Here is a 26,143-nt window from a genome sequence, read left to right as displayed (position 1 = left end):
ATACCTAGCAGCCTTCTTCACTTGGGGCCCCTACCAATGGAAGAAAGGTACATGGTGCATGCTTGGAAGGTCTGGGCATCATGGATGGGAGAGGGGAGCAGATAGACAAAAGTTTGGGTCATTGATTTACGATTTAAAGCCTGAGCTGAGAACGAGTTTGGGTGCACAAGAGATCAGTGACAACTTCCATACTTTGCTGATATATTTATTCATATATTTAGTATTTCCCCTTTACAGATGATGGTGTCAAAAAGCAGATGGATCCCCACCCTACCCATACACCAATAAAATACAAACACAGATTTCAATCAGCATATACAAGCATTGAGGCATGTCCAAATTCACCTCACTGGGTTACCAGAGCCAGGAGAGGTTTGATCTTGGGGACAGTCTGAGCATCTCAGGCCCAGGAATTAAGTAGGCCAAATGCTATAGAATCAAATCATGGTGAACAGAGCTGCATAGCCCTGTCACATGGTCTGGAAGGTGACAGTGGGCTCCTGGGTAGCCTTCAGTATGATCCACAGTACAGGAGAAATCTGTGCCTCAGGGTTCTCATCTGCAAAGAAGGGATAAGAATCCTGCCCTGAGTGTATCACAGGGCTATAATGAGGCTCAAAATAGAAATATTTTGTCAAAAGTGATTTGCAAAAGGTTAAGTGCCATACAAATTTCAGGGAATTCAATTGATTGATTGTGATTGCGAGATTGCCCCAGGGTTAAGAGCAGACTGGCTCATGGGTCCAGGGGCCAAGGAAGTTACAGAACTGCTATGCTGTACCTTAGGTGCACACCAACCACTGGTGGGTAATACTCACTGCAAGACAGAGTTGTCTTAGTTCCTTGGTCCCCAGAAGTCACCACAGCCTAGCACCTGGGCCAGGGCTGGGAAAGTCACAGGGGAAGTTACAGAAGGGTTCACAGGGGTCAAAGAGAAGAAGGGGACGTTCAAAGCAGGGGGCCGTTAGTATCATCACACACAAAAACAGATACCCACTTGATGGAGGGCATTGAATTGATAGCGAGGATGAAAGATGAGGGGATGGGGTGGAGAGGGACGTGTCACAGCAGCAGCCAAAATAGTCAATGGCTGGCTTCCCACTGCCTAAAGGGAGAATGCCAGTTGTCTATCTATCTGAAGGAGATGGGAGGGCAAAGAGAGAGAATCAAGAATATAATAATCTGACCTAAGGACAGGGTCCTCTCATGCTATTATTCTGCTACCTAGCATCTTAAGGAGGTGTCAGGAAAGGAAGCTGAAGCCAGAGTGGACCCAAAGACCCTCAAAGGCAGTGGTGGGGTTTCTGAAAAAAAAGGTAGTGGGTGTCAATACTGCTGGGAGATAGCTAATCAACTCATCTGTGTACACAATTTTAGGGAGCTGGTTACTGAGAGCCTAAGATTTTGGAGGGTAGAGAGGTGGACCATTTTACTTGAAATGGGCTGCCAAGGAGATTAGTGAATGGGCCAGGTAGGGGAACAGGATTTTATCTGGAGAAAGAGGAAGTAAAGACTTGCTAGTTGCTCTTACTGCTGCTGCTTTCCCCCAACTCTTTTGGTAGGGGGCATGGGACCTCGCAGGGAAGTTGGCAGGGGGGGGGGGAGTGCCCTACAAGGCACCAGTTGATACCTAGAGGTAAAGGCAAATAAGCCAGTAGATCAGATTGAAGAAGAAGAAGGTCACAGGGAACAGAATGCGTGAGTAGTTATCCAGGCGATAGACGTGGATGCAAAGGCGGCCCTGCTGCCAGGTACGGCCCCTGCAGTCGGGGATCATGCAGAAGTACTTCTTGTGATTATGAAACCATTTGTGGTGGGTCAGCTCTGATTGGGTGCATGGGCTCTGGGGGCTATCTGGGCTGGGGGACCACTGGCCTGAGCAAGTCGTAGGTTCCTCTCCATCATTCCCCTCAGAGCTGATGATGTTGCAAACAAAAGCCTCCTGATTCTTACGGGCACGGGCACGGGCACGGCCATGGCCACGGCCACGGAAACGCTGAAATGAACAAGGGAAGAAGGGAGAAAATGCAAAGGAAGATGAGCCAAGCCTAGCTGCTGGCTCCTGTCCACCTCAGAATTTTCTGGGGACTGTCCTTGGCATACTGTTTCTTACCCCTAGAACACAAACCATCACATCGGGAAGTTTATTCAGCTCCCCTCCCCTCACCCAACAGCTCCAAGTAAGTCCCCATCATTCAATGAGCTGGCCACCTATGTGCCACAAGCCCTTTTGCCTCACTGATATGCCTATAAATGCCAAAGCTCTGCCACCACTCCCATACCCCAGTCATACATAGCGAAGTTTTGGAGAAGCATGGGGTTTCGTCCGGTTGTAGATCAGGAAGCTGAGCACAGCAAACTCCATCAGAGCACAGAAGCAGAAGATAAAGCAGACGGCAATGTAGCAGTCCAAGGCCGTCATGTAGGAGACACGTGGGAAATGCTTACGGGAAAAGGTGCCCAAGGTGGTCATGGTGAGTACAGAGGTGATCCCTGCAAGAGCACAACAGTGGAGCACACATCACACTCCTTACAGGACCCCAAAATCAGGCAATTCCTTTCCCTGGTAAGGCTAAATCTCAGCCTGTGTCCATGCTTATGCCTGCCTTATCACCCTTACCTAAAGAGGTCCTGGCTGCAGCAGACTCTTTCTTGATCCAAAAGGAAACCCAGGAGAGCATTGTGGTCATGGAAGAAGGGACATAATTTTGAAAGGCGACATAGCCAAACCGCCTGCTCACATTGAAGAAAAATGTCATGACCATGACACCACCTGAAAGACATTGAATACAGCATTTTGTCACAGCACTGACATGAGGGGCTCCCCCAAGCAGGACAGGCACATCAAGAGTCCCACTGTTCCACTCATGGGACCCTCACCACAGTCCTAGGATAGAGTTCAACCTGCAGAGGATCAGAAGCCCAGAGAGAACACTCACTGCAAGACCCATGGCCAGTTTAGAAGTAAGCCAGGGGACCAGAACCCTTAACCTCGTGTTTCTCAGTTTACTCTCCCCCCACCCCACATCTGTCTTTCTAGGGTAGCAGAGGAGTGTGATGACAGTGAAAACCTCATTTAGACCTCTAGATATCAGGACTACACAGCTAATGCCCAGACGGTTGACTGAGGCCTTCACATCCATGGAGATACCTTATCTAGTCAGCAGGCCACAGCTCTTACACTGAGGAAATGAGCCAAGGATGGCTTGTGCTGTTAGGATGGGGGCTGGGATGGGGAAGCAGAGTTCTTCCAGCCTTCTTTCTATGCATTTATACATTGGCAAAATGCCTTCATCAGCAGTCTTCCACCAATGGCCAAAAGAAATCACCACCCCTGTCCCAAACATCTACTGGCTCCCTGTTCCACATAAGGCCCACCATGATCTGGATCTAACTGACATCTTTCACAAACACACACACACAAACACACACACACACACACACACACACACACACACACACAAACACACCAGCCTTACCCTGAGCTAACCCTATCACATTCCTTGCAATAGCCTGCATATTCATAGCAGCATTCAAAGATTGGATTTCCTATCCTTGATCTATTGTCCTGACCCAAATTGAGTGTTTCAGGAAAATAGAACTAGATGAAAGTGAAAATTTCAATCAGCCTTCTAGATGTCAGGTCTACAGAGTATACCTCCACAAGGTGACTGAGGGCTTCACATTCAGTTGGGCATCATGTCCTTGGTCTTGACTCTCACCCTAGAAATGAATGTTTCCTACAGGACCTGATGACAACCATCCTCTCCAGTTGGCTTCTTCCATTGTACCCTCCATGATGCCTTGCGCTCTGACACATCTGTTTCCAAATGGTCTGCATGCCCATGACTTCATGGCTTGTTTGGGCTTTTCTCTGAGCCCAAAGTATTCCTTTCACTCTCAACATCTTATTGGACTTGTAATGGCTCAAATGCTGGTTCATTAGTGAAGCTTTCTGCCCTTCTACACAGCCATGCATTTCCCACAGATCCAAATGTCCACCTCAGTGATGTCACAGATTTCCTCGACCTTGAATTAGGCAGACTTTTAAACCCTTCAAGGCAGGAATCCCATGGACCCTGTGACTTGGTCCCTGCCCATCCAAACCCAGTACAACCTGGAACCCAGCAGATGCTCAGCACTCTTGCCACTGCCTGGCATCAGCTTTGTGAAGCAGACCAGAACACTGACCTGTCCATATGTCCTCCTATTTTGGAAAACAGATCACCTGCCCAGCAGGTCTGGGGTGTGGCCTGGAGCTGAGTAAGAAGAGCATCCTTTCCCACTCACCTTGGCAGCACTGGCACTCAAGGGGCAAGATGTCTCAGATTCTTCTGGGAAGAGGCAAGGAAGTGTTGTCCAGGGTCAGTGTGAGACTGCATCTAGAGAAGCAGCGTTGGGGATAGAACTCTTCCTCCAGAACTGCTGAAGGACTGTGCTCATATTTGCCCACTGGCCAGGATGTATTTATGAAGTTCCCAGTTCTCTTGCTTGGGGGTCTTGACTCCATTTCAAGACATCCCTATTTGGGAACAACCATCCTCTGCAAAATTTTGCAGAGTTTATATTTTTTGTTGCAAGAAGATTTATTTTCCTATCGAGTTTTTCTACTCTTATTTTATTTATTCCAAACATAGAAGAAACTTCTCCATTTGTCAAGACATGGAAATTTGTCTTTGAAGGCTGAGAGTAGGATACTACACACACTTTGTTCTTCATGAGCACTGGAGGAGCATGGGTAGGGGAAATAAGATATCTGAGAGTGAGGAGCTAAAGCAAAAAATAAAAAATGGTAAAGATGCTTTTCTGCTCTTATCTGCTTTGGTCAGACCACTTCTGGGCATGACACTTTCAGAGGGAAACAATTAAAGAGACTGTGTTGAGAGGACTGGGACTGGAAGGATGAGGGGTCTCAAAGCCTTAAAAAACAAGAGAAGGAACATAACATGACCCAGGGTGGGGGTGATAGTAAAGGTACTTTAATCTTGGCCCTGTGGAAGAGTGACTGGACTTAATTTAAGCTGGATAGTTTTAGGGAAAAATAACTAAATCCAATGGGTAGAAATTCCAATTTCAGATGAACAGGGAGAATTTTTTGATAGACAGAGTTTCTGTCTAGAGAAGGAAGAAACTCTCTTGCAAGATAGTGAACTCCCCAATCACTGGTAAGATTCCAACAGAGGATCATTGCCATCAGTGAAGGATGATTCATTCACTGAGGGCACAGGTGGACTCTCCTAGAGCCTCTTGAAGCAGAGATTCTCTCCTTTTTCCCCAAGTACACTCCCTACGCCCAAGGAGAGCTGGTGCTTACCTACTATCATCGCTTTGGTGATGATGCTGGCTCTGGGGCTTTGTAGTCACTAGGGTACCATTTTGAAACAATGCACAATCACCTACTAAATGGAATCACTAGTGATTTGAAAACCCCTGGGCCTTGTCTCTTCTGCAACTTTTGCTGATGGGTCCCCTGCCCAGGAAAATTGAGGTGCAGAAAAGCAACAGGAAGGCCCATAGCTAGCTGACAGAAGAGCAGGGTCCCAAGTTAAAGGTAGAAAATCTGTTTCCCCAGATGCCCAAGGGAAAAGGAAAGCATTTGTAAAGTAACCCTCTATCCCTGCCTAGTACTCTCTGCAAGCAAAGCTCTAGTCAGCAGAACATGCATTGGCCTTCACCCAGTGACCAACTCAACAAGTGAAGCCACAGTAGATTTTCTGCCTAGCCACAAAGAAGCAAAGCAAGACACCTCCCATGTCAAATAGCTGGTTGGGCGGCTGACTACATCCACATTCTGGAAATGATGAGGACAGTATCTGTACTACCCTGAATGAGGTTGAGTATGTGTGAAGAAGGTTTCTAGGGCTGCTCTGGGAGCAACCCTGAGGAAGTCTCTTGGCTCCTCATTCAGATCACCTTGAAAAACAAGCAAAAATGCTCATACCTAATTGGGGGCTAGAGTTTCAAGAGACCCAGGGCCCTCCTCCCCTTTAGTCCTTGTTAGAGACAAGGTCCAAAAACCGATTATCATCATGTCTATGTTGAACCACCATGAAGCCTTTGACAGGAATCTGTATCACTTGTCAAGTATCAGAAGCACAGAGCTGCTCCTTTAAGATAAATGTTGATGTGGCAGCCATTGTAGCTTCCTGTGTCTTCAAAAGAAGGCCTGATCCAGGCAAAATCTGCCCCAGAAATTTCCTCCAGACTTTCCCAGCCCTCATATCAGTGACATTAGAACTCTGGCTTCCCCTTCCATTAGGACAGACTTTGTTGCTTCCCACTCAACCAGCTTGGGTTGGTCCTGGGCATGAAGAACTCACATGAGCTCCATTCCAGGAAGTCATCCAAGTGGGTCAATGTTGTAACAAAGACTTTGAAACTGAACGGCCTGCATGACAAAGCTATTTGCAAATTCTGACAGCAGCAAAACTTACCTACTTACCTACCCTCTTGGTGGGGGTGGGGGGCTTGGCAAAGCATTTCTTTGCAGATGAGACTGAGGTGTAGCTACAGAGTTTCAGTTTCCTCAGCAAACACTTGTAAGAGCTTAACATTTATAAGACAGGAGCCATGTCCTACTTCTCCTCCTAACCCTATTCCCCATGGCACACTTACCAGCTGGGGTTGAGAGAATTTCAGTCTTGTTGCTCACTCCTTTAAACTCAAACTGGAAGAGCTTCCAGGAATTTTTCTCATTGATTTCAAGCTTGAAATTTTCCCACTTGTAGATCATCTCATCCTCAGTAAAGGAAACTGGAAAGCAATGTGGGAAGGGGTCATGTGAGACCAGGCAGCCCAGCCAAGGTCTCAACCAGCATAGAATCAGCCTGAGCAATGCCTTGGAGTCCTGATTCTGGCCTCAACAGCTATGGATCTTACCTCTCTTACATCATTATTGAAGTCTGTTCAATAAGTATATTTACTGAGCATTCCTTGGTACGAGGCTCTGAGCTGGAAATACAGAGATGAGCAAGGTATGAGCCCTGCCCTCAAGCACTCACATTTTAGTGAATAAAACAGTGAGTGTACAGCTAAGAGCCTATAATTGTTTAGGCTGTTCTGAGAAACCTCTGGTCATAGGACAATGGGAGCACAAAGAAGGGAAAGCTCAGGTGGGAACACATTCAGAAAGGACTTCATAGAGTAGGTGACCTTCTAATTAAGTTTTGAAAGTTGGGTAAATATTCTCCATATGGATGAGGCTGAAGGGGCAAAGGTAGGGTTCCATGCACAAAAAAAGTGAGAATGCCTGGTATACTGTGGAAATGCCAAAGGTTCAGGATTGCTATTTCACAGAGGATAAGGCATACAGGAGTGGGTATCAGGAGACACTTCATGGAGGCCATAAGGAATTTGGAGTTGATCTGTGAGAGTGAAGGAAGGATCTGAAACTAAAGTGACCTGGTCTAAATAGTGCTTTAGGTAAGACACTCTGGTTATCATGTGAGGATAGCCTGGTGGCAAGGAGACCAGTGGTGGGAGGCCAGTGCAGTAATCCAGGCAAACTAACATGAATGAAGGCAGGATTCAAAGCTGTGACACACAGAATGCAGGGAGGTAGAAAGGATCAATAGAGAGTAGGGAGGGAACACCAACAGGACTTGTTGATTAATTAGATGCAGGAGGTGAGGGAAAGAGGCACCAAAGTTCTTGACTTGGACAAATGAGTGGGTGATGGCACCCTTCAGTGAAACAGATGGGAACACAGAAGAACTAGTACATTTAGTTTGGAGTAGAAGTTGGGAGGAGGTAATGATTTTAGATTTGGACATCTTCAGTTTCAAAGTGAAGATGTTGCAGAAGTCCAAGTGGAAGATGGCAAAGGCCCAAACAAAGGTAATGAAAGTGGAGTTGGAGAGGAGCAGACATACTTGAGATACACTTCAGAGGCAGGTGACTGATTTGATGAGGAGGGAAAGGGAGGAAACCAATATCATGCCCAAGAAAAGAGATGGGAATGGAGGGGGAGGCCTTGGGCAACCCTGGCACCATCTTAGGAGGAAACCAAAGGCAGAAAAATGTCAAGGGCAAGAATGAGAAAAAGAAGGGGCCCAGCAATACTCTGGGATCCCAGAAACCTAAGAAGAATGTACTCACAGCTAGAGAAAGACAGAGGGCAAGAGTGAGAATCCATTGGAAATTTGTGCATATTGAGTGAACATCCAGCATCAATGGTCATCCTGGAAGGAAGAGAGGAATCTCATTAGGCTGGCCCTAAGCACTGAGATAGCCATTCAACTTGGGCCTGGGCACCACCATCAGTGAGTGGTAATGGTGAGATTTGAGACAAAGAGCTCAAAGGAGACTCAAAAAGAGAGGAGAAACAGCTTGAAAGTAACTGGCTACTCTGGTCGCCATCATCAGAGAAGTGTATGGATTGATTTAGATGGGCCTTTGTCTTTTGCCTAGCCCGGCTTCCAGGACCTGCTAACAGTTTCCCACTCTGTCCCGTCCACCCACCCCCCTCCTACCACTGACATACAACTTTCCCCTGCCAGGAATTCAGTAATTCAGCCTGGTCTTGGGTATCTTATTTTTCCACTTGGGATGGAACTGTCATACTGGTATATTCCAGTGGGGGGAGCACTGGACTGGGAGCCAAGTAACTGTGTACGAGTCCCAGCTCTGCCACAAACTTGATATGTGGCCTTAAACAATATCTTCCCACTTTGAGGCATCAATGTCTGTATCTGTATATTAAGGGGTTGAGCTCATGGTCTAGGAAAGTTGGAAGGGCCCTTGGAAGTATTCAGGATGAGACCTCTGCCCATGGTTCTTCGGCTAAAATTCCCAGGAGAGATGGTTCCAGAAAGTGAGGCTCCAGAGGCTTGACATACCTAATTGTGTACAACACTTTGCCATCCCTGTGAATACGGGCCATCTGGTTGGGCATGGTAATCATGTGCTCTTGGGTCCTCTTAGAATTTCTAAATAAGGTATCCGGGGTCCATAACTGGCTCACTCCATCGCCTTTCAGCACAAGGGTCTCAAAGCTGCTATTGTAACGGAGGCGTTCGTCATACCAGGTCTGGTAGAAGATAATATCAATGGTGTATTCCTGGTGGAAAGGAAAGGAAAGCACAGGCTTGGCATTGTGGAAACAAGGGACAGCCACACAAACATAACAGAAATTGAAAAGCAGTGCATGGAGCACTGCACCAGGAAACAGGGGATGGATAGGGTCCCTTCTCTCTGCTCAGAGACTCTTCCAATGTCTAGACTAGAAGGGATTTTGAGGCAGTCAAGCCTGTGTGATCATCACTTGCATACAGCTAGCTCTGCATCATGCAGCATAAATGTTATTCTCACAAGCTCAGGGCAGTAGAAAGTTTGCCTTCAATGGAGTTTCCTACTACTTTCTCTCACCACTGCCTTTTCTGCCCTCTGGAAGCACACAAAGCAAGACTTCTCTCTGTTAAATGGGGGGACCAGAAACAACTTGTAATTGCCCACCCCAACCCCAAACTGCCCAATGATATCCAGAGAAAGGGTGTGCTTGAAGCAAGCCAACTCTCTGGTCCGGAGCTGGCATTGAGACCCTTCCTCTACCAATGGGCAGACAGGCCCTCTGGAATCCACTTAGGTTTGCAATGAGGAAAGCAGCATGCATTTGGCTGCTGGAGTTTTCTATCTTCTGGTATTCCCCAAAGGAAAAAAAGAACATTCCCAAATGGATAACAGTCTGGCAAGACACATTTCACCTAGAAACAGACAGGAAATGGCGGCTCATCATCGCACTGCTCTCGCTAGGTCTGTGGTGCTGCTTGGGCCAGGTCAACAACATCCTCTCAGTACCCACATTTCCACAGCAAATAAAATATCCAGCTCAAAATAATTAAAAAAATTAAAACACATAAACTTTGATTGTATACAGCGAACTTTCCCCTTCCAGCTTTTATTTGAGGAGCACAGATGTTAATTAACCTCCATCCTTCATTCTCCAGAATTATATTTAAAAATGAAGTGCTTTGAGTCACAAGAGAAATGTCTATCTAGTCTCATATTTTTTAAACAAGGAGAATCATATTTTTTTGCTTAGTTTTGTTTTTCCTTTCAAGCAAGGGCCCCTAACCTCTGAAGATATGTGTGCATATGCATAGATATATCCATGATTATTTGGTCTCCAGATATTTTCTATCCCATAAACTGTTAAACATTGAGATTGATGCTCAATAAGAAGAAGCAGGAGAAGCTAGAAATTGGTACCTCCACTACTGACGGAGCAAAAACAGACTGCAATAGAACTGCAAGCAGCTAAGTACTACAACTACTAGGCCAAGGAGCAATCCTGAGGACTAAAGGCTAGCTAGCCCAACCCCCCTAATTTTAGAGACAGGGAAACTGAGGCTCACAGAGAAAGGGGCCTGTCCAAAACCATGCAAGTGATTGATAACAGCACACAGGCTCTGCACCCATATACTGTTACCGCAGCCTGGCCCCAGGACACCCTTTGCTGCCCTCCCACTCCAGAATTTTCTTCACTTGTACCAACAATTCCTTTGGCTACTCTGGTCCACCTTCCTTCTGCTGAATCCCTAGTTCTTTCCCACGAGTCACCCTATTTATCCTGCATCAAACCATGGGCACCAACCAGAAACCCACAAACTTGGAGGCCAGTAGAGCCCCTCAAGGTACAAAGAAAATTCCTGCTTGCCTTTGCGCCCCAGGCCTAAAGGTGGTGAAAGCAGCTCCCAAAGGTGGGAGTCAGCTTGAGAGGGGAAGACTGAGGACTTTCCAGAGTGGGTCTGAGAAGCAGACAGACAAGAGCTGCCAGGGCCTGGCTACTCTTCACATTGGGAGCCCCCAACTCAGCACCTGCACAGGTGGCTTTCAAAGTGTTGCCACAGCTCCAATGGCTGTCGTCTTCCACTCAGCCAGCGGGGCCTCCTTCCCAGGCTGTGAGAAGTGCCTGGTGGCCAGTGGAAAGCCCTCCCCTCCATGTTCACACCGTGCTTGTGCTCTGCATTCTAAAGGGTTTCCAACAAGCATTTAATTTATACTTAAACAGATGCCAACTGCAAGTTAATTACACATCAACTAATAACTAACGATTCAACTTTTCCCCAGTTTGACAAGGGAGCTTGGGATGTACATTTCTTTTAGTTCAGCCAAAACTCTAGGAATTTGGTGTTTAGGAATTGGCTTAATTAGAGCCGCCTGTGATAATTACTGCAGCAAGAAGCAGCCTTAGCAACTGTTGATGCTGCGACAGGCAGATGTTCCCAGACTGGTCACCTCCTTCCAACCTTAGAAGTCTAGCCATGTACCATGGGTTCAGCAGGTTTCCCTCCGTGAGGCCAAGTTCTGAAGGGAAGGTGACCACTTGAACTCTACACAACATCCCATTGCCTGATGGTACTGAAATGCCCCTCAAACAACTACGTCATCTGTGTAACAGAATGCCAGGAGCTCACAGGCTCAGTTTTCTCAAATGTAAAATGGGGATCATAATGGCAGCCCTGTCCACCATAAAGGCTTTCCCAGGGGCAATGCTACCAGGGGAAAGTCAGCTGGGTAAGAATAGGGACTTCCTGCAGCTTTAAAGAAATATTTGGAAGTGCACAGAAGTTCAGACTTCTCAGGGAAATTTAATACCACATGAAGGTTTGGAATTTTCTAAAGGTATGTGGCCAAGGAAGTAATACCACCTCACTAGCCAAAGAAAATCAAGTTGTTGACTCCTCTCTGGACCCATTCTGTGGTCCATACCAGGCTTAGCGGCTGCTGGCTTATTAGACTGTGCCCTCAGGGCTGGTCAGGTATCAGCACTTATGGCACAAATAGCAAGGTGACTGTAGCCACAATTATTCCACTACTCTTCACTTTTAGAGGGTGCTCTACCTTATCCAGAAAATACACCTTCCATGAGTGGTCACTTACTGTTGCAGGTCTATTTGCAAAGCCTATCTTGGAGCCTACACCCTGAACTCACCTAATTGCATGGTGCTTGCTGGGTCCCAGTGAGGATGCTAAAAGTGGGTCTAAGCAGCCAGACCAAGACAACAGCCAACACAGAGTTGGCTACCATAGCCTTCCTCATCATCACAGTAGTGAGCACTTATTGTGTGTTAGTCCTTGACATCAAAGAACCCATAACTGAGAAAGCAAGGGAAATACATAGCAGACAATTACAATAAAATGAGGTAGGGCAGACCAGGTAAACAACCACAATCTAAATAGAAAAAGATGAGTGTCAAAGAGAGGAGAGTGACGTGAGTAAGAAGGGAGCAATCAATAGCTATGGATTTCAGGTTGAGGATTTTGACAAGCAGAGAGGTGGGTCACTGACATCTCAAACAGGATAGGGTTTGAAGGAAGGCTCAGTGGTATAAGGTGGTCTGGGAACATCCATACTCCAGTGTGAAGTAAAGGGGTGAAAAGAAGTGAAACCAGAGCCCCAGGCTGGTTCCAACGTGTCAGCCCTGACTGCTATAGTATGGGGTTGAACTTCAAGCTGTAATCAGGGTCAAGGTTACATGAGGCACATCACTCAGGAGGCCAGGTTAGTAGGTAAACTGGAAGAGGGAGATATTTTCCCAGAATCCAGGTGGGAAATGCTGAAGGCTAACTGTGGAGAGAAGGGACAGAGCAAAATCAGAGAAACAGTTTTAGGGCAAGAACTGGTAACAATAGACTATAACTCATAAAAATCACCATCAGAAGAAAAGAGTCATATCCTTGTGTTTAAAGTTGCTTTATTATTTTTATTTTGAATGGAAGACTGGAAGATATGAAGACTCGGAATGTCCTCTTGATACAGCAAGTGACTTATCTTTGCCAGCCTCATTCTCAAGACCACACTAGTTAAAATCTCTCCCCCAAACTCTTGGAGTGGTAATAGACACACAGAGCAGAAAATACAAGTATGGAAGGCCCCACAGGCCAGCAACCTAAGCTGGGAGAAATCATAATAAATGCTCAGTACTCACCATGTCCAAGATAGAGAGGGGACCAAGGCTGTTGACCGAGATCGCAACAGTGACCACAGTGGGCCTCTCTGTAGGGGAAGCAGAAGTGGCTGAGGGTAAGCATCAAACAGGGGCATGAAGCAGGGGAGACAGTGGTCAGAGGGGAGGAAAGGGGAGTTAGATAAGGGATGGAGCCCATGGTTTCAGCATCCAATCCTAGTTCTTTCTTTGTTCTTTCACGGCAAGACCCAGTTCATGGACCATTGAGAGTTGGATGGACCTCGATGGTTGCAATCCCAGGCAGCTCATTTTATAGCTGGAAAAACTGAGGGTGAGACTAGGGAAGTGAATGCCAGTGCTGAGACTAGAGTTGACATCTCTTACTTGGCAGGTGAGCATCAGATGCTCCTGTCCATGTGTGTACCCCCCTCCCCTACACCCCAGGACCCCTAACCCCCTCCCTTATAGGAGGGGAAGGAGTTTTTCTGTTACTCACCACCAATGCCAGGGCGCAGTTTGGGGTCATATTTGCTCAGCATAGTGTTCAGGATCTGAGAGGCTTCTGACCCACTGGCAGCTCTGTGGCCAGGAGCAAGGGCCTTCGTTTCTTCAGTAAGGAGCTTCCTTCCAACTAACTGGGGCTGGGGGTCAGAGACTTCATCACCACTGGCCGAGGCTTCACTCTTCCATCCAGCCTGGGGTCCCTCGACCCTACAACATAAAAACAAAGAATGAAGTTCTGTCCACCACTTATAGGGGCCCCAGATGAAGCAAACCAAAATAAGTTGCAACCTAAGGCATAATTAAAGAATGACTGGTAACAGTAAATTATGAAAGAGTAGCATTATACTTGTTTAATTTCTTTTAAATCTTACTTGGGGGGGGGTTCCATGTTATACCTCTTTTATAATTCTTTATTTTATTTTAAAAATCAATAAGGAAACTAAGCCTTGATTTAAAAATGATTTTTAGCATAAAATGAAGTGACAGGGCTTTATGTATGAGGGGCAAGGGAGCAGGGGGAGAGGCCACTGATAAAAATATAGCTGTTTACCTAAGCTGAGAAAAGACAGGATTCCTTCACCTGGAGACTGTCATCCAGGAAAGGGATAGCCAAATAGGAGTCCAATGTGAACACCAGAGCCAAAAAAAAAAAAAAATTAAATAAAACAAAAAAATGTATAAGCCATCTGATCTGGGTGTCTTTACACCAGTGTGTTCGTTTAAGGACAACTCATTGGCTATACACCCAGGAATTGAGCATTTTTCTGTATATATGTTCTATTTCCATAAGAAGTATTTTAAAAAATAAAAACACCCCATCTGCCAATATACAGACTGTATTTGGATCCTGATTGTAAAAAGCAAACTTTAAACAAAAACCATTTATAATTCAATAGGGGCGATTTGAGCACTGACTGGATAGTTGAGGCAGGAAGAGATTATTGTGAGATTTTTGGTGTAATAATGGTGTTTTGTTATGTTTTTAAAGAGTCCTTTTGACTAGAGATGCAGAGTAAAACAATTACATATGCAGTGATGTGATGTCTGAGGTTTGCTTCAAAATAATCTAAACCGGAGATGGAGAGTGGGCAGGCGGAGAGATGAAATAAGAGTGGCTGATAATTGACAAGGCTGGTGATGTATATATGGGATTCATTGCGCTATTCCTTCTATTTTTAGATATACTTGAAAATTTTTTATAATAAAAAGCTTTTTTAAAACTCCATCAGCCTAAATTACTTAGTGATGGTGGAAGGCATGAGAATGGTTTCCTTTGGGGAAGAGAGTGTACTGGGAGGGGCCTGGGCAGGGACTCCATGTTGGGGGGAGCATGCTGTTAATGTTCTATTTCCTGGTCTGGGTGCTGGCTACATGGATGTGTTTACTTTGTGAAAATCCACTGAGCTGTTTACTTATGATTTCAGTACTTTCATATGTGCATGGTACAATTCCAAAATAATCTTATTTAAAAAATCCATCAGGCAAGTTGCCCTCTAAGAAAAGGGGAAAACAGGCAGGAGATGTGGGCACAGCCCTGTATTGTAGACCAAGGAACTGCCAACTTGAACAGCAAAATTCATTTTTCTGCAGCGTTTCAAGCTCTTAGAATTGCTTAACTGGTATACAGATGTGCCAAGACTGCCATTTCTCATGTCTGAAGTGGCCAGTTCCTACTCTGGGCAAGGGAAGAACCAGACTTGGGAAAAGCGATTGCCACTTTCAAAGACCACATCTCAAAAATGTCCTCTTTTCCTTAGGCTTTTCAGATCTAGGTGGGTACCTAGAGGCTAATCCCCCAGGCCTGTGAAAAGATAATGACCAGGGACTGCAGGAGGGAGCATGGGACTAGAGGACCTGCAGAATGAGTGATGTGGCTAGGAACACTGCACAGTCACGACTAGCAGCTGTGGTGGGCTGCACACTGCCAGCCAGGACCACCCCAAACTCTGCAGAAGCCCCTCCCGGATGACTGAAGGCCATTGGCAAAAAAGCAGCCCAAGTGAGTGTCTTGAAGTTGCTTTAATCTTACAATTGTCTTTGGCCAGTAAAAATCCCTCATCCCGGGATCCCTAGGGTTAAGGAGCTGCTGACAATGCGTACCTTTCCACAGGCATCCATTAAGCTCACCTTCAGGACTAGAAACATTAAAAACTTGAAAGCACTCATGCACTGGACTAGTGAGATCTTTCCATGGGGGCTTTTTCAGGTATCCACTTCCCTCCAGATGTGGTGGTACAGAATGGAGCTGATCTCTGCACATCCCCCACTGAGGATGCCCCTTCAACTGACTCAGGGGAAAAGCAGCATGAAAAGGGACACTGGATTTTTTTTTTTTCCACATCAGCCCCCTTTTCACTTTCCGGACAGAGAAACCGAGGCCCAGAGGGAGGAATGGCTGTGCCCAAAGGCACATGACTAATTCGAGGATGAGCGAGGCCCAGAGATGGTTTTCTGGTTCAATGTGGCCCTGTACAGCACACTGTACTGCCACCTCCCCAGTTCTTCCCTGACATCACAGGTTGCCATGCTGACAGTGTCTGGACACCAGCTAATGCAGCCCTTTCCCCTGGCTGGCAAGGTAGTTCCCATGTCAACAGCCCCCCTTCTTTGCTGCTTTCCTTCCTGATTCCCTTCCTCCCCTCTGGCCCCTAGAACCTTCTTTTTCCCCAGTCAGTTACCATGTCAGCTCTCCCAACTAGTCCCAATCACATCTGGAGGGATGTAGATGACTGGAAATTCCTAGCACATATTCAGAAATGTTTACCCAGCTCCTGCTGAGGCCCACCCTCACCCCAGGACACCAGTGAGACAGCAGGGAGCCATGAAGCCCATCTACCAAGAGTTAAAGCAATCTGGGGTGGGGAGAGAAGCCATACCCCTTTCCTCACAACAGATAAACAAGACAGACATAAGTCAGTATCACAGAGACTTCGAGAGAGCTCAACAGACCAGGAAGCTGGAAACAATCTCAAAAATACCAAGCAGTTATCTTCCCCCCTCAAAAGCCAGAAATCCAGGGGACAACCTTTCTAGCAAAGTCCCAGGACCAGAAGAGGGTGTGAGGGAAGCTGGCTGCTCAAGGGAAACCTGCTGCTAGCCATGACCTGGAGTGGGGGGAGCAGAAATCCAGGACCCAAATCACAGACTTCAGAGGAAAATAAAATTCCTGGCTACTGTCTGTCCTAGACCTAGCAGGATGTCTGGGGACAAGGGGGAAGGGAGAATCTTGGGTGGGGTGGAGGAGTCAGCTGGGGCAGGAAACCTTGGACTAAACCAGGGCTAGTGCCCGGGAATGGCACCAAGAGGCACGGGATGGGAAGCCAATAAAGTCAGAGTCGCCTGGCACAGTGCCTGGTACTCAGTAGGCACTCAGAGAAAATTTGAGCAGCAGAGGACTGACTAGCCAACACTCAAACATTTCAGGCGCAGTTTCCTTTCCTCAGCCGCGCACTTTTGGGCGCCACCTTCCCAAAGCCAGTCCTCCGAGGAGCGCGAGCCTGCGCCATCAGGGTACCACCATGGGTCGCGCCCCTCTTTCTGCGGGAATCCGGGGACAGGAACGGCGAGGGGCCAGGCGTCCCGACTTCTTTTCGGGGCGCCGGTGCGAGAGGGAGCCGCCAGAGGCTGGCCGCGCGTCGAGGGGACGCGGGGCCTGGCTAATCTGCGCGAGGGTCAGGGCCGAGAGGGACTCGGGGTTCTCGGGGTCCGCCTCATTCCCAGGGAGAAAGCGGACGCGGAGGGCTCCTGGGTCGCGTTCCGGAGACTCACCTGGTCAGGAAGAGCACCGACATGCCCAGGAAGGGCAGAAGTTTGGCCAACATCGCCGCGGGGACCACCGCGACCACCTGTACGGAGGTCGCGGTGCGCAGTCTGGACGCACAGAGCGCGGGTGGAGGGTTTTGCTGGGCTCTAACTTTCACTCCTCCCCCAAGCCCCGCCCCTCCAAGCACCCACCCCAGCCTGGCTCCGCCCCCTGCGCCCCGAAGGAAATCTCCGTTGTTTTTGGCTGTTGCGGGGAAGGAGGAGGGAGACCTCTCGCGAGGCCCCCCCGCCCTCGCCGCCACCACCACTGCGGAGCAGCAAGACACTCAGGGCGAAGGCCGGGGAGGGAGCCGGGGGCGAGTCGGGGGCGGGAACCGGCGGCTCCCGGCTTGGGCTGGGAGAGCTTCCGCGGGCCAGACCGGCCCAGGGGGCGATGCAGCGGGGAGAGAAGGGTTGCGGTCTGCCCCCTCCAGCCCTCTGACGCGCCATGGCGAGATAGAGTTGTAGCCCCCAGCCCTTCACTTCTCCTCCACCACCTGTGGCATCCTATTGCTCCCCGGGTCATTTGGCCTCCCTGAGCTGCCTCTCAGGTTTTTTCTGCCCTCGCTCCACACTCTAGAGACCTTCTGAGCACAGCTCTTAGCATCCTAAAGAAGCTGTGCAATTCTTGGCACAGGAGGGCAAGACAGACTTATGGCTCTCTCCAGGGACAGTAAGTTTTGATCAGAGTCCGGTTTCCCTGGTCGTTTTATGGGGAGGACCCAATGCAGATCCCAGTTCAGCCTTGGGGGCTTTGGCATCCTCCTCTCCAAGACCGGCCACCAAATATTTCTGGAGACTTGGCTCCCTAGCGATGCTAGAAGGAGAAATAAGGCCTTGAGGGGGGAGGGATGAAGCAGTACCCCTGTTCAGTGTGTACATCTCAAGAGTCTTGAGCATCCTTGGACTTTATTTTCCTTGACTAGACTCTCAGGATGCACTTCAGAGGCGGAGGGATGACAGAGATTTGCATAACAAGCTGATGCTCTAGGCTAGCAGAGAGTCCTCACTTGTTCTAGAAGGGCGTGTGTGCATTGCGACCTCCACCTGCGCCCACGGAGAGGCTCAGCTGTACCCGGTAATCCAATTCACCCTGGAGGTGGAGGCTGAGCTGATTGGGCTGGGCCTGGAACACGGAACCAAGAGGCTGCTCTTTATCCCATAGCGATGGGAAAGCTATGAAGAATTGTGAACAGGGGCACAGCACGTCAGAACTGTGCCTCCAGAAGATCCCTCTGGTGGGGGCAAGCAAGAGTTTGGAGGCAGGAGCTTCAAGGAGTAGTGTGGATCTGAAGGACAGCAGAGCCATCGAAAGCATCAGGGAGGTCTAATTGACAGGATCGATAGCTTATCAGATGGAGTGAGGGAGGTGCAAAGGAGAGAGCTGCTGGAGAATTTTCATGGGGTTTTTCTGGGTGACCAGGGTGTCAGAACAGAAAAGAAGATGTCAGGAAGAGGAGAAGGAGCTTTCAGTCACAGTAATGAGAACACCCCCTTTTGCATATCACATTCTAATGTTCCAACGATGGTCACATTTATTGTCTAAATTCGTGTGTATCTGTGCACTCTCCTGTCCCCAGTTGGGTGTGCCTTGGATAGATCTCTCTTCAACTTGTCATTCAAGCAGATGTAAACACAAAGGTTAACTTAGCAGCTGTATTTTCATCACTAGACCAAACACCACAAAGAGTACCCATTGTTCAGAACAGTAGCGAGCAATCCTCTTGTCGGTTGTGAATCATTTTATTTAATTAGCAACATCAAATCACCACGTGTCTTGCCAGCTGTGTGGTTTAGGGGTAAAACTACAGCTGCTGGTCACTGAGTCTGTTTGTTCCTGCCCTAGCTAGGTCCAAACTCTAACACATGCACAATGTGCTTTTCCCATTAGCCCAAGGGAAAATATACCAGCCTAGGCAAGTGGTGCAAGACTCAGTTTTTGAAGCACCTGGGCATGCAGTAAGACCAAGCTGTCCAGGACACCGAGGAAGAGAAACAGGAGAAAGATCTATCTATAGGGTCAAGCCAGGTGTTGAAGGTTGGGGGGAGGGCAAGCGAGGACAGCAGCACTTCAGAGAAGATAGACTGACAGTGGAGAAGTGGAGAATACAGGGTCGTGATTATGCCTCTGTGGTCTGCTGCAGAGACCTGAATTTCAGATCCTCCACTGGCTCCATTTAGCTACTAGCTAAATGACCATGAATGAGTTGCTTAAAGCCTCCTGAGCCCCAGGTTTCTCATTTGTAAAATGGGAATTATAGTGTTGCCCATGCCATATGGCAATTGTGACAATTCAGTGGCACAGACCATGTAAAGCATTGAGGACAGTGAATGGCATATGGTCAGTACTCAATAAAAGTTATCTGCAATTTTCACCATCACTACCTTAGCTAGTAACTGAGAAGTGGCAGTAAAGACACACCTGGTATCACTGAGGTCTTGAACAGCACCCAGGAGTAAGACACCAGCCCCAGACATATTCTGCAGAGCAAGGGCCCATGTCCCAAGAAGGTGGCAATCTCATGGATGAAGCAGGACTTTCTAGCTCTGGGAATTGGACCATTGAGCAAGCCCCCGGGCTGGTGGCTCAAGAGAGAAGAGAGAGAGACATGGCTGGGGATGGACACTGGGTGTCACTAACACATGGGTGTGTTCAAAGCCGTGGGACTGGATGCAACCCCCCTGGGAGACAGAAAATAGATTAAGCCTGAGTTCTGAGGACAGTGTCACAGGAGCCAACAGAAGAGAGGGTGTTTCTAGTAGGATGGTGGGTTCATCAATGTCCCAGTTAGACAGTGGCAGAAAGGTAGCCCCTGGCTTATCAACAGAGAGGTCATTGGTCAGCTTGGCATGAGCTGTTGCTGTGGAGCAGTGGGGCAGGGGCAGTTCCCAGAAGGTGGAGGAGTGTATGTGACAGGCAGTGAGGAAGGGAGAACATGAGGGTAAACAGCTTATTTAAGAAGTCTGACTGGGAAGCAGGGCGAGCTGTCACTGTCTCCCACAGCAAAATGTAGGGACGGGACCTTAGTGCAGGGGCCATGTCTGATTCTTCTCAGGGTCCCCAGGGCTTTGAAGAGGAAGATAAAGAGTTTCAAAGATGGAAGTAACTTTGGGGGCAAAGCCTGCTTGGCCTTGGGCGAGAATGATGAGGTCTGGAAAATATCTGCTGTGAGAAGTGCATGTGTAAGTTGAAGATGTGAGGTGGGCAAATGTGCATAACTCCTCAAGAAGTTTAATGAGATGGGGGACAGAGAGCAGCAGCTGGAGGACAGCACAGGGTTGAGAGAAACGTTTCCATTTTCTTCTGTTTTAAAGATGAATGAAACATAGACATGTTTATAGACTGAGAGGAAGAAGCCAGTTGAGGGGAAGAGGGTGAAGCTATAGAAGAGAGAGGGGAGGAAATCCTTAATGAGGTAGCTGGGAGTGGCCAGAGCCCAATGTGGAGAAGTGGCCTACTACTAGAGGCTGACCACCTCTTCCTCAGAGGAGGGAGGAAACAGACTAAGAGAAATGAATTAAAATCCCTGCCTTTGTGTGGCATATATTCCAGAGGGAAGAGGCTGTCCATAAAAATTAATATAATTAATAGGCAAATTATATAGCATATCAAGAGGTAATAAGTGCTTTGGAAAAAAATAACAGAGCAGGGTAAGTAGGATTGGGAATGTTGTGGGGAGTGGATTACAATTTTAAATAGGATGGTCAGGGCAAGCATCACTGAGACGGTAGTGCTGGACTATGCAAATGTATGGGGCAAGAGTGTCCCAGGAAAAAGGAACAAAAATGAAAAGGACCTAAGGGAAGAGCATGCCTTGGATATTCCAGGAACAACAGGAAAGCCAGTGTGGCCAAAGTGGAATGAATGAGGAGGACATAGTAGGATATGAGGTCAAAGGGATAACAGGGCAAGGGGGTGGTAGCAACAAATCATGTAGGGTTATGTGCCATTGAAAGAATGCAAATTTTTATTCTGGTTAAAAATGGGAGAGGTATGAGTCATAATTTGACTTATGTTTTCAAAGGACCACTCTGCTACTGGGTTTAGAATAGATTGAAGAAGGCAAAGATAAAAACAGGGGGACTAAATAGGAGGCAATTGCAGTAATTCAGGAAAGAAACAATGGCAACTCAGAACAGGGTGATAGCAGTGGAGATAGTGGGAATTGTTCAGACTCTGGAGATATCATGAAGGTGGAGACAAAAGGATTTCCTGACAGGTATATGTGGGGTGTGAAAAGAAGAGAGAAGTAAAGGACAATTCTGGAAGGATGCAATTCTCATCTGCTGAAATGGGGAAGGCAGTGGTTAGGACGAGGTTTGTTTTTGTTGTCGTTATTTTGTTTTGTTTGATTTTTGTTTTTGTTTGTTTCATTTTGTTTTGCTTTTTGGTAGATAAGTCAGAAGTTCCATTTGGGACATGTTGAGTTTGAGTTGTCTATTAGACCTCCAAGTACAGATGGAGAATAAGCAGTTGTATTCATAAGTCTGAAGTTTATGTTAGAGATATAAATTTGGGGACCATTGGCATAGAGATGGCATTTGAAGCCATAGAACTGGATGAGATGAATGTGGGAGAGAGTGTAGTGAGAGGAGAAGCTGGCCAAGGACTGAGCCCTGAGGTACTCTGGCATTAAGAGGCTGGGAGAAGAAAAGGAGGGAGAGACAAACCGTCAACACAACTAAGAATTGACTATGGAATTTCACAGCCTGGAAGTTATCAGTGACCTTGACAAAAGATGTTTCTTTGGTATTTGTGCATTGAGAAGTGGGGTGGGAGAAGAGGCAAAGCCTTATTGGAGTAGATTCAAGAAAGACAAGGAGGAGAGGAATTGGAGACAAGAAGCATAGACAACTCTTTGAAGGAGCTTTGTTGCAAAGGAGAGCAGCAAAATTGAGCAGTTGTTGGAGAAGGAAGAAGATTCAAGAGAAGGTTATATTAAAATGGGAAAAGTAACAGCACATGTTTATGCTGATGGCAATGGCAGTACAGAGTGAAAACTATGCTACACGGGAGAGAGGAGAAGGGCTTTGAAATCTGAGTGAGCAAAGAGGGGACGAAATGTAATGGTTTGGAAGCAGTGTTGGAGAAGGTGACAACTCCACCTCCAGCCCTGAGGGCATGGAATGGGGGAGAATAAACATCTTCAATTGGTCCCTAGATTTGGTGCTCAAGCATTGACTGGATGAATGTCTGTGTGAAGGAGAGGCCTGCAGGGGAGGCCAGGTCCTCGAGGCAGAGAAGAGCCAGAGTTCGATCTGGGCAGAGGTGAAGGGGGTTGTTCAGAGAAGAGGTTGGAGAGCAAAGGCCTTCGTCCCAAGGAACAGAGTGCTGGTGGGCTAGTGGTTAGTTTTCAAGAAGAGGAGGGGAGGAGAAGAGGAGTGGCTGGGGTTTGAATGGAGGTTGCAGAAGCATAGGGCATCAGTACAGGGTTTGCTAGAAAGCAATAAGCTCAGAGACTTACAGTGGAGGACAGGGCTGTGGGATGAGGTGGGTCACGTTGAGGCTTGAGGGAGTTCATTAAATGTACCATTGACTCCTCCCTTCCAAATTCAGAGTAATTAAAAATAAGACACAGGTGTAAAACAGATACAGATTTCCCCAAATAAAGGCAATGGAGGCCCTACCTTAGATTTCTAGCCAAATGGGCTTTCAGAAATGCCATCCCATGCCTCACCCCAGCCACCCTTCCTGAGGACAGGAAAACACAGGGACACAGCTCTAAGCTTCCTTTGCCCAGTCTTTCCAATCAGAAATTTCTCCCTCCCAGCATATGCAACAGAAGTTTCCTATTTTATGGACCAAAGAGAGACACTGAACTGAGGAGGCATCATCTCACAATCACCAGGTTTTTGTTCTTTTAACTCTTTAAGTTTAATGATTAAATCTGAGATTAAGCAGGAGTGGGGCTGTGATCCTCGTGTTTGTAGCAGGGGTTGGGGGGAAAGGAATGGTGTATCACAAAGCCCCTGCTTGTTTACCAGAACAATTCCATTCCCACCTCCATGAGGCCCTTCCCCCAATGTTACTCCCCTTCTGTGTGAATCCTCCTTTGTAGAAGAGATGATGCTTCCAGCCTGTTCTCTTCTTTCTCACAGGTACTGTTCTAGGTGCTGTGAATGCAGTAACAACCAAGCCAGACTAAAGTCTCTGCCTTCATGAAGCTTACATTCTTACGTGGGGAGAGAGGCAATGCACAAAGAAAGAAGGCAATCTGACAATTTCCACTACTAAATAACAGGAAAAAGCTAAAATTGGTAATGTAGCCAAGAATGACTACAGGAGAATGACGGGGTGGACTGTCATTCTGGTCAGGGTACAGGAGATGTCCTTGGCTCCCCCTGGGTCTTCTGGGAAGCTGGGAGGCTAGAACAATCAGCTGTGAACCACTTTTGCCATCTCTAATTCCATCATGGAATGAATAAAGGGAGCGTGAGGAAGTAAAATGACAAGGCTATTAATATATGAGAGGCTGCCAAGCCATTATAGTTTATTTCAAGTGGTGGTAAAAGCAGATGACTCATCCTTCAGAGCTGCAGGACGTTGAACCAAACAGTCTGGATAGTTTTCTGCTTTTCCCACTTTCTCTTGAGCCTGAAGTTCAATGGACAGGGTTTCTGAGCCTGAATGATACTGAGGAGGTGCAGTTTTTTGCCTCAGCCCTAAGTAAGACTTTCCAAACTGTCAAAGGTCCCAAGAGAACAAACAGATGCTTCAGCAATGACTGGGAGCAGAGTGATTTCCAGACGCAGATGGGACTAGGCAACTAGATGGTAAAAATCTGTATTTTCCTTGCCATCACCCACCACATTTTCTTTTTGTATGTCAAGGAGGAAAGGAGGAGTTCTGGTGTTGGCATTCCCAGAAAGAGCAACTTTTTCCTGGTGCCCTGGTCAAATGTAGCTTCTAATGAAAGATGTTTCTCCTCCCAAAGCTGTGAAAAATCGATTTTCCAGCTCATAATAGTGCTGGGCCCAGCTGTCAATCAGTCATCACAATTGAGAGTATTGAGCTTGGCCAAATGCTCAGAGAAGCTCCACAGGTGGAAGCTCCATCATCTAATCTACAATGTGTAGCAACCTGCTCTCCAAAACGGATCTGTGCCCATGAGTTGGGAGGTGAGTCCACCAAGGAAGTGAATAATTATGATCTAAAAAAGATCTTTGTATAGAGCTGGTATTCTCTCATTTCTGATGTAGCATCAATAATATCACTGGTTGTGCCTCAGTTTCAAAATTATTAGGGCTAGTGCTCTGGTATGAAATAGAACGGGCTCAGTGGTAGGCTAGATAAATTGGAGACCTCCTGTTTCTATGGGAAATTTTGACAGGATAAACAGTAGAGACTATATCTCCAACTCTAAGAGCCTAGTATGATAGGCTGTAAGAGGAATCAGGATTTGGAAGGAACTGTGAAGAATTTGCTAAAACTATACTTAATTCCTCCTGAAATAGAAAGGAGTCTCTTTCATCATCTCTCTCAGAAGTGGGACATTTAACCTCATTTTGAACTGAGGATGGAGAGACAAACTACCTCACAGGGCAGCCACTGTCACTTTATTTTTTAATTTTTAATTTTGAAACACTTGAAAACTTACAGGACAGTTACAATAATAACACATCCCATATAGAGAACTCCCCGCCCAACCCTAGACACCCAGATCCACCAATTTTAACATTTTGCCACATTTTCTATATCATTCTCTCCTCCCTCTCTCCATTTTCTGAACCCTGGAGTGTAGGTTATATACATAATGCTCCTTGAACACCTAATACTGCCATGTACATTTCCTAAGAACAAGGATATTTATTTATGTAACAACCTTAAGTGCAGTTGTCAAGTTTAAGAAATTTAATATTGACATAAAGTTTACGGTCCATATTCCAATTTTTTCATATGTCCCAGTAATGTCCCTTTGAAACTTTTTTCCTCCCTTGTTAGATCCCATCCAGGATTGTCATTGTAATTGTCACTGCCTCTTTAGCTCCTTTTTTTTTTTAAATTGTGGGGACATATATACAACATAAACTTTCCCATCTCAACCTCTCCCAAGTATAATATTCAGTGGGATTAATCACCTTCACAATATTGCAGTAACTTCACCACCTTCTGTAGAGGGCGATTAAGGTAGCATGTATAAAATCCACCCTCAGCAATGCCGGAAATATGCAACATGGCCGCCAGGGCTGATGCAACAACAGCTTAAGTTACCCTCAGCCTTCTTTACGGAAGTAGTTCGCGCCAAAAGTGCTAGTTCGCGCCAAAAGTGCTAACCTTACATCTGCCATCTACCCTAGCAACAGCAGCCACCAATCCTAGACCGCCACGAGCCCTTGCTAGCCACTTCCCCTTCTCCTAGAGTATATATGCTCTGCCTCTTCAATAAAATTTTGCAGCTTGATCAGAAACCTGTCTTGCTGTCGTTCCTCGCGTCTCTTGTCCCATACCATTCCTCCCTCACAGGACTCGGAGTCTCCGTTGAACGTCCCGCGGGCCGGGACAAACTGGCGCCCAACGTGGGGCCCGGAGTTCTGTGAGAGACTGAATGCCGCACTCAAGGAGAGAGGCCTCTCACACTCACCGCACCCGGGATCGCCGCGGGGAAGCGCGCTCGCGAGACAGATCCGTTCAGCAGTCGATCAGTGCCGGCGAAAGGAAGAAACGGAAAGAAGAAAAGAAAGCAACGAAAGGTAAACCCCCACCCCCAACATGGGACAAGCAATCTCCCAACATGAATTATATATTAGTCAGGTCAAACAATCGCTCAAGGCACGAGGAACTAGGGTTAAGAAAAAAGATCTCACGCGCTTTTTTGATTTTTTGTTAAAAACCTGCCCTTGGTTCCCTCAGGAAGGTACTATAGACCACCAATGCTGGCTAAGAGTCGGCGACTGTTTAAAAGATTATTCCCGGACCTTTGGTCCTGAAA

At 47.0% G+C, this 26,143-nt stretch overlaps 1 protein-coding gene across 1 annotated transcript; it reads right to left on the bottom strand.

The window, feature by feature from the left end:
• Positions 1–201: 201 nt before the first annotated feature.
• On the bottom strand, positions 202–17,250 carry GABRE (gamma-aminobutyric acid type A receptor subunit epsilon). The gene is made up of 9 exons (XM_037821745.1): positions 17,181–17,250; positions 13,405–13,619; positions 12,930–12,997; positions 8,838–9,058; positions 8,098–8,180; positions 6,616–6,753; positions 2,621–2,773; positions 2,294–2,493; positions 202–1,996 (listed from the first exon to the last, which is right to left on the bottom strand). The coding sequence occupies exons 1-9, from the start codon at positions 17,231–17,233 to the stop codon at positions 1,631–1,633; spliced, it is 1,497 nt and encodes a 498-aa protein (XP_037677673.1). The 5' UTR covers positions 17,234–17,250; the 3' UTR covers positions 202–1,630.
• Positions 17,251–26,143: the final 8,893 nt, after the last annotated feature.

This window comes from Choloepus didactylus, chromosome X, assembly GCF_015220235.1.
Source record: "Choloepus didactylus isolate mChoDid1 chromosome X, mChoDid1.pri, whole genome shotgun sequence".
NCBI lineage: Eukaryota > Metazoa > Chordata > Mammalia > Pilosa > Megalonychidae > Choloepus > Choloepus didactylus.
The sequence above is the reverse complement of the archived record's forward strand: the minus strand, read 5'-3'. Positions and strand labels throughout refer to the sequence as shown.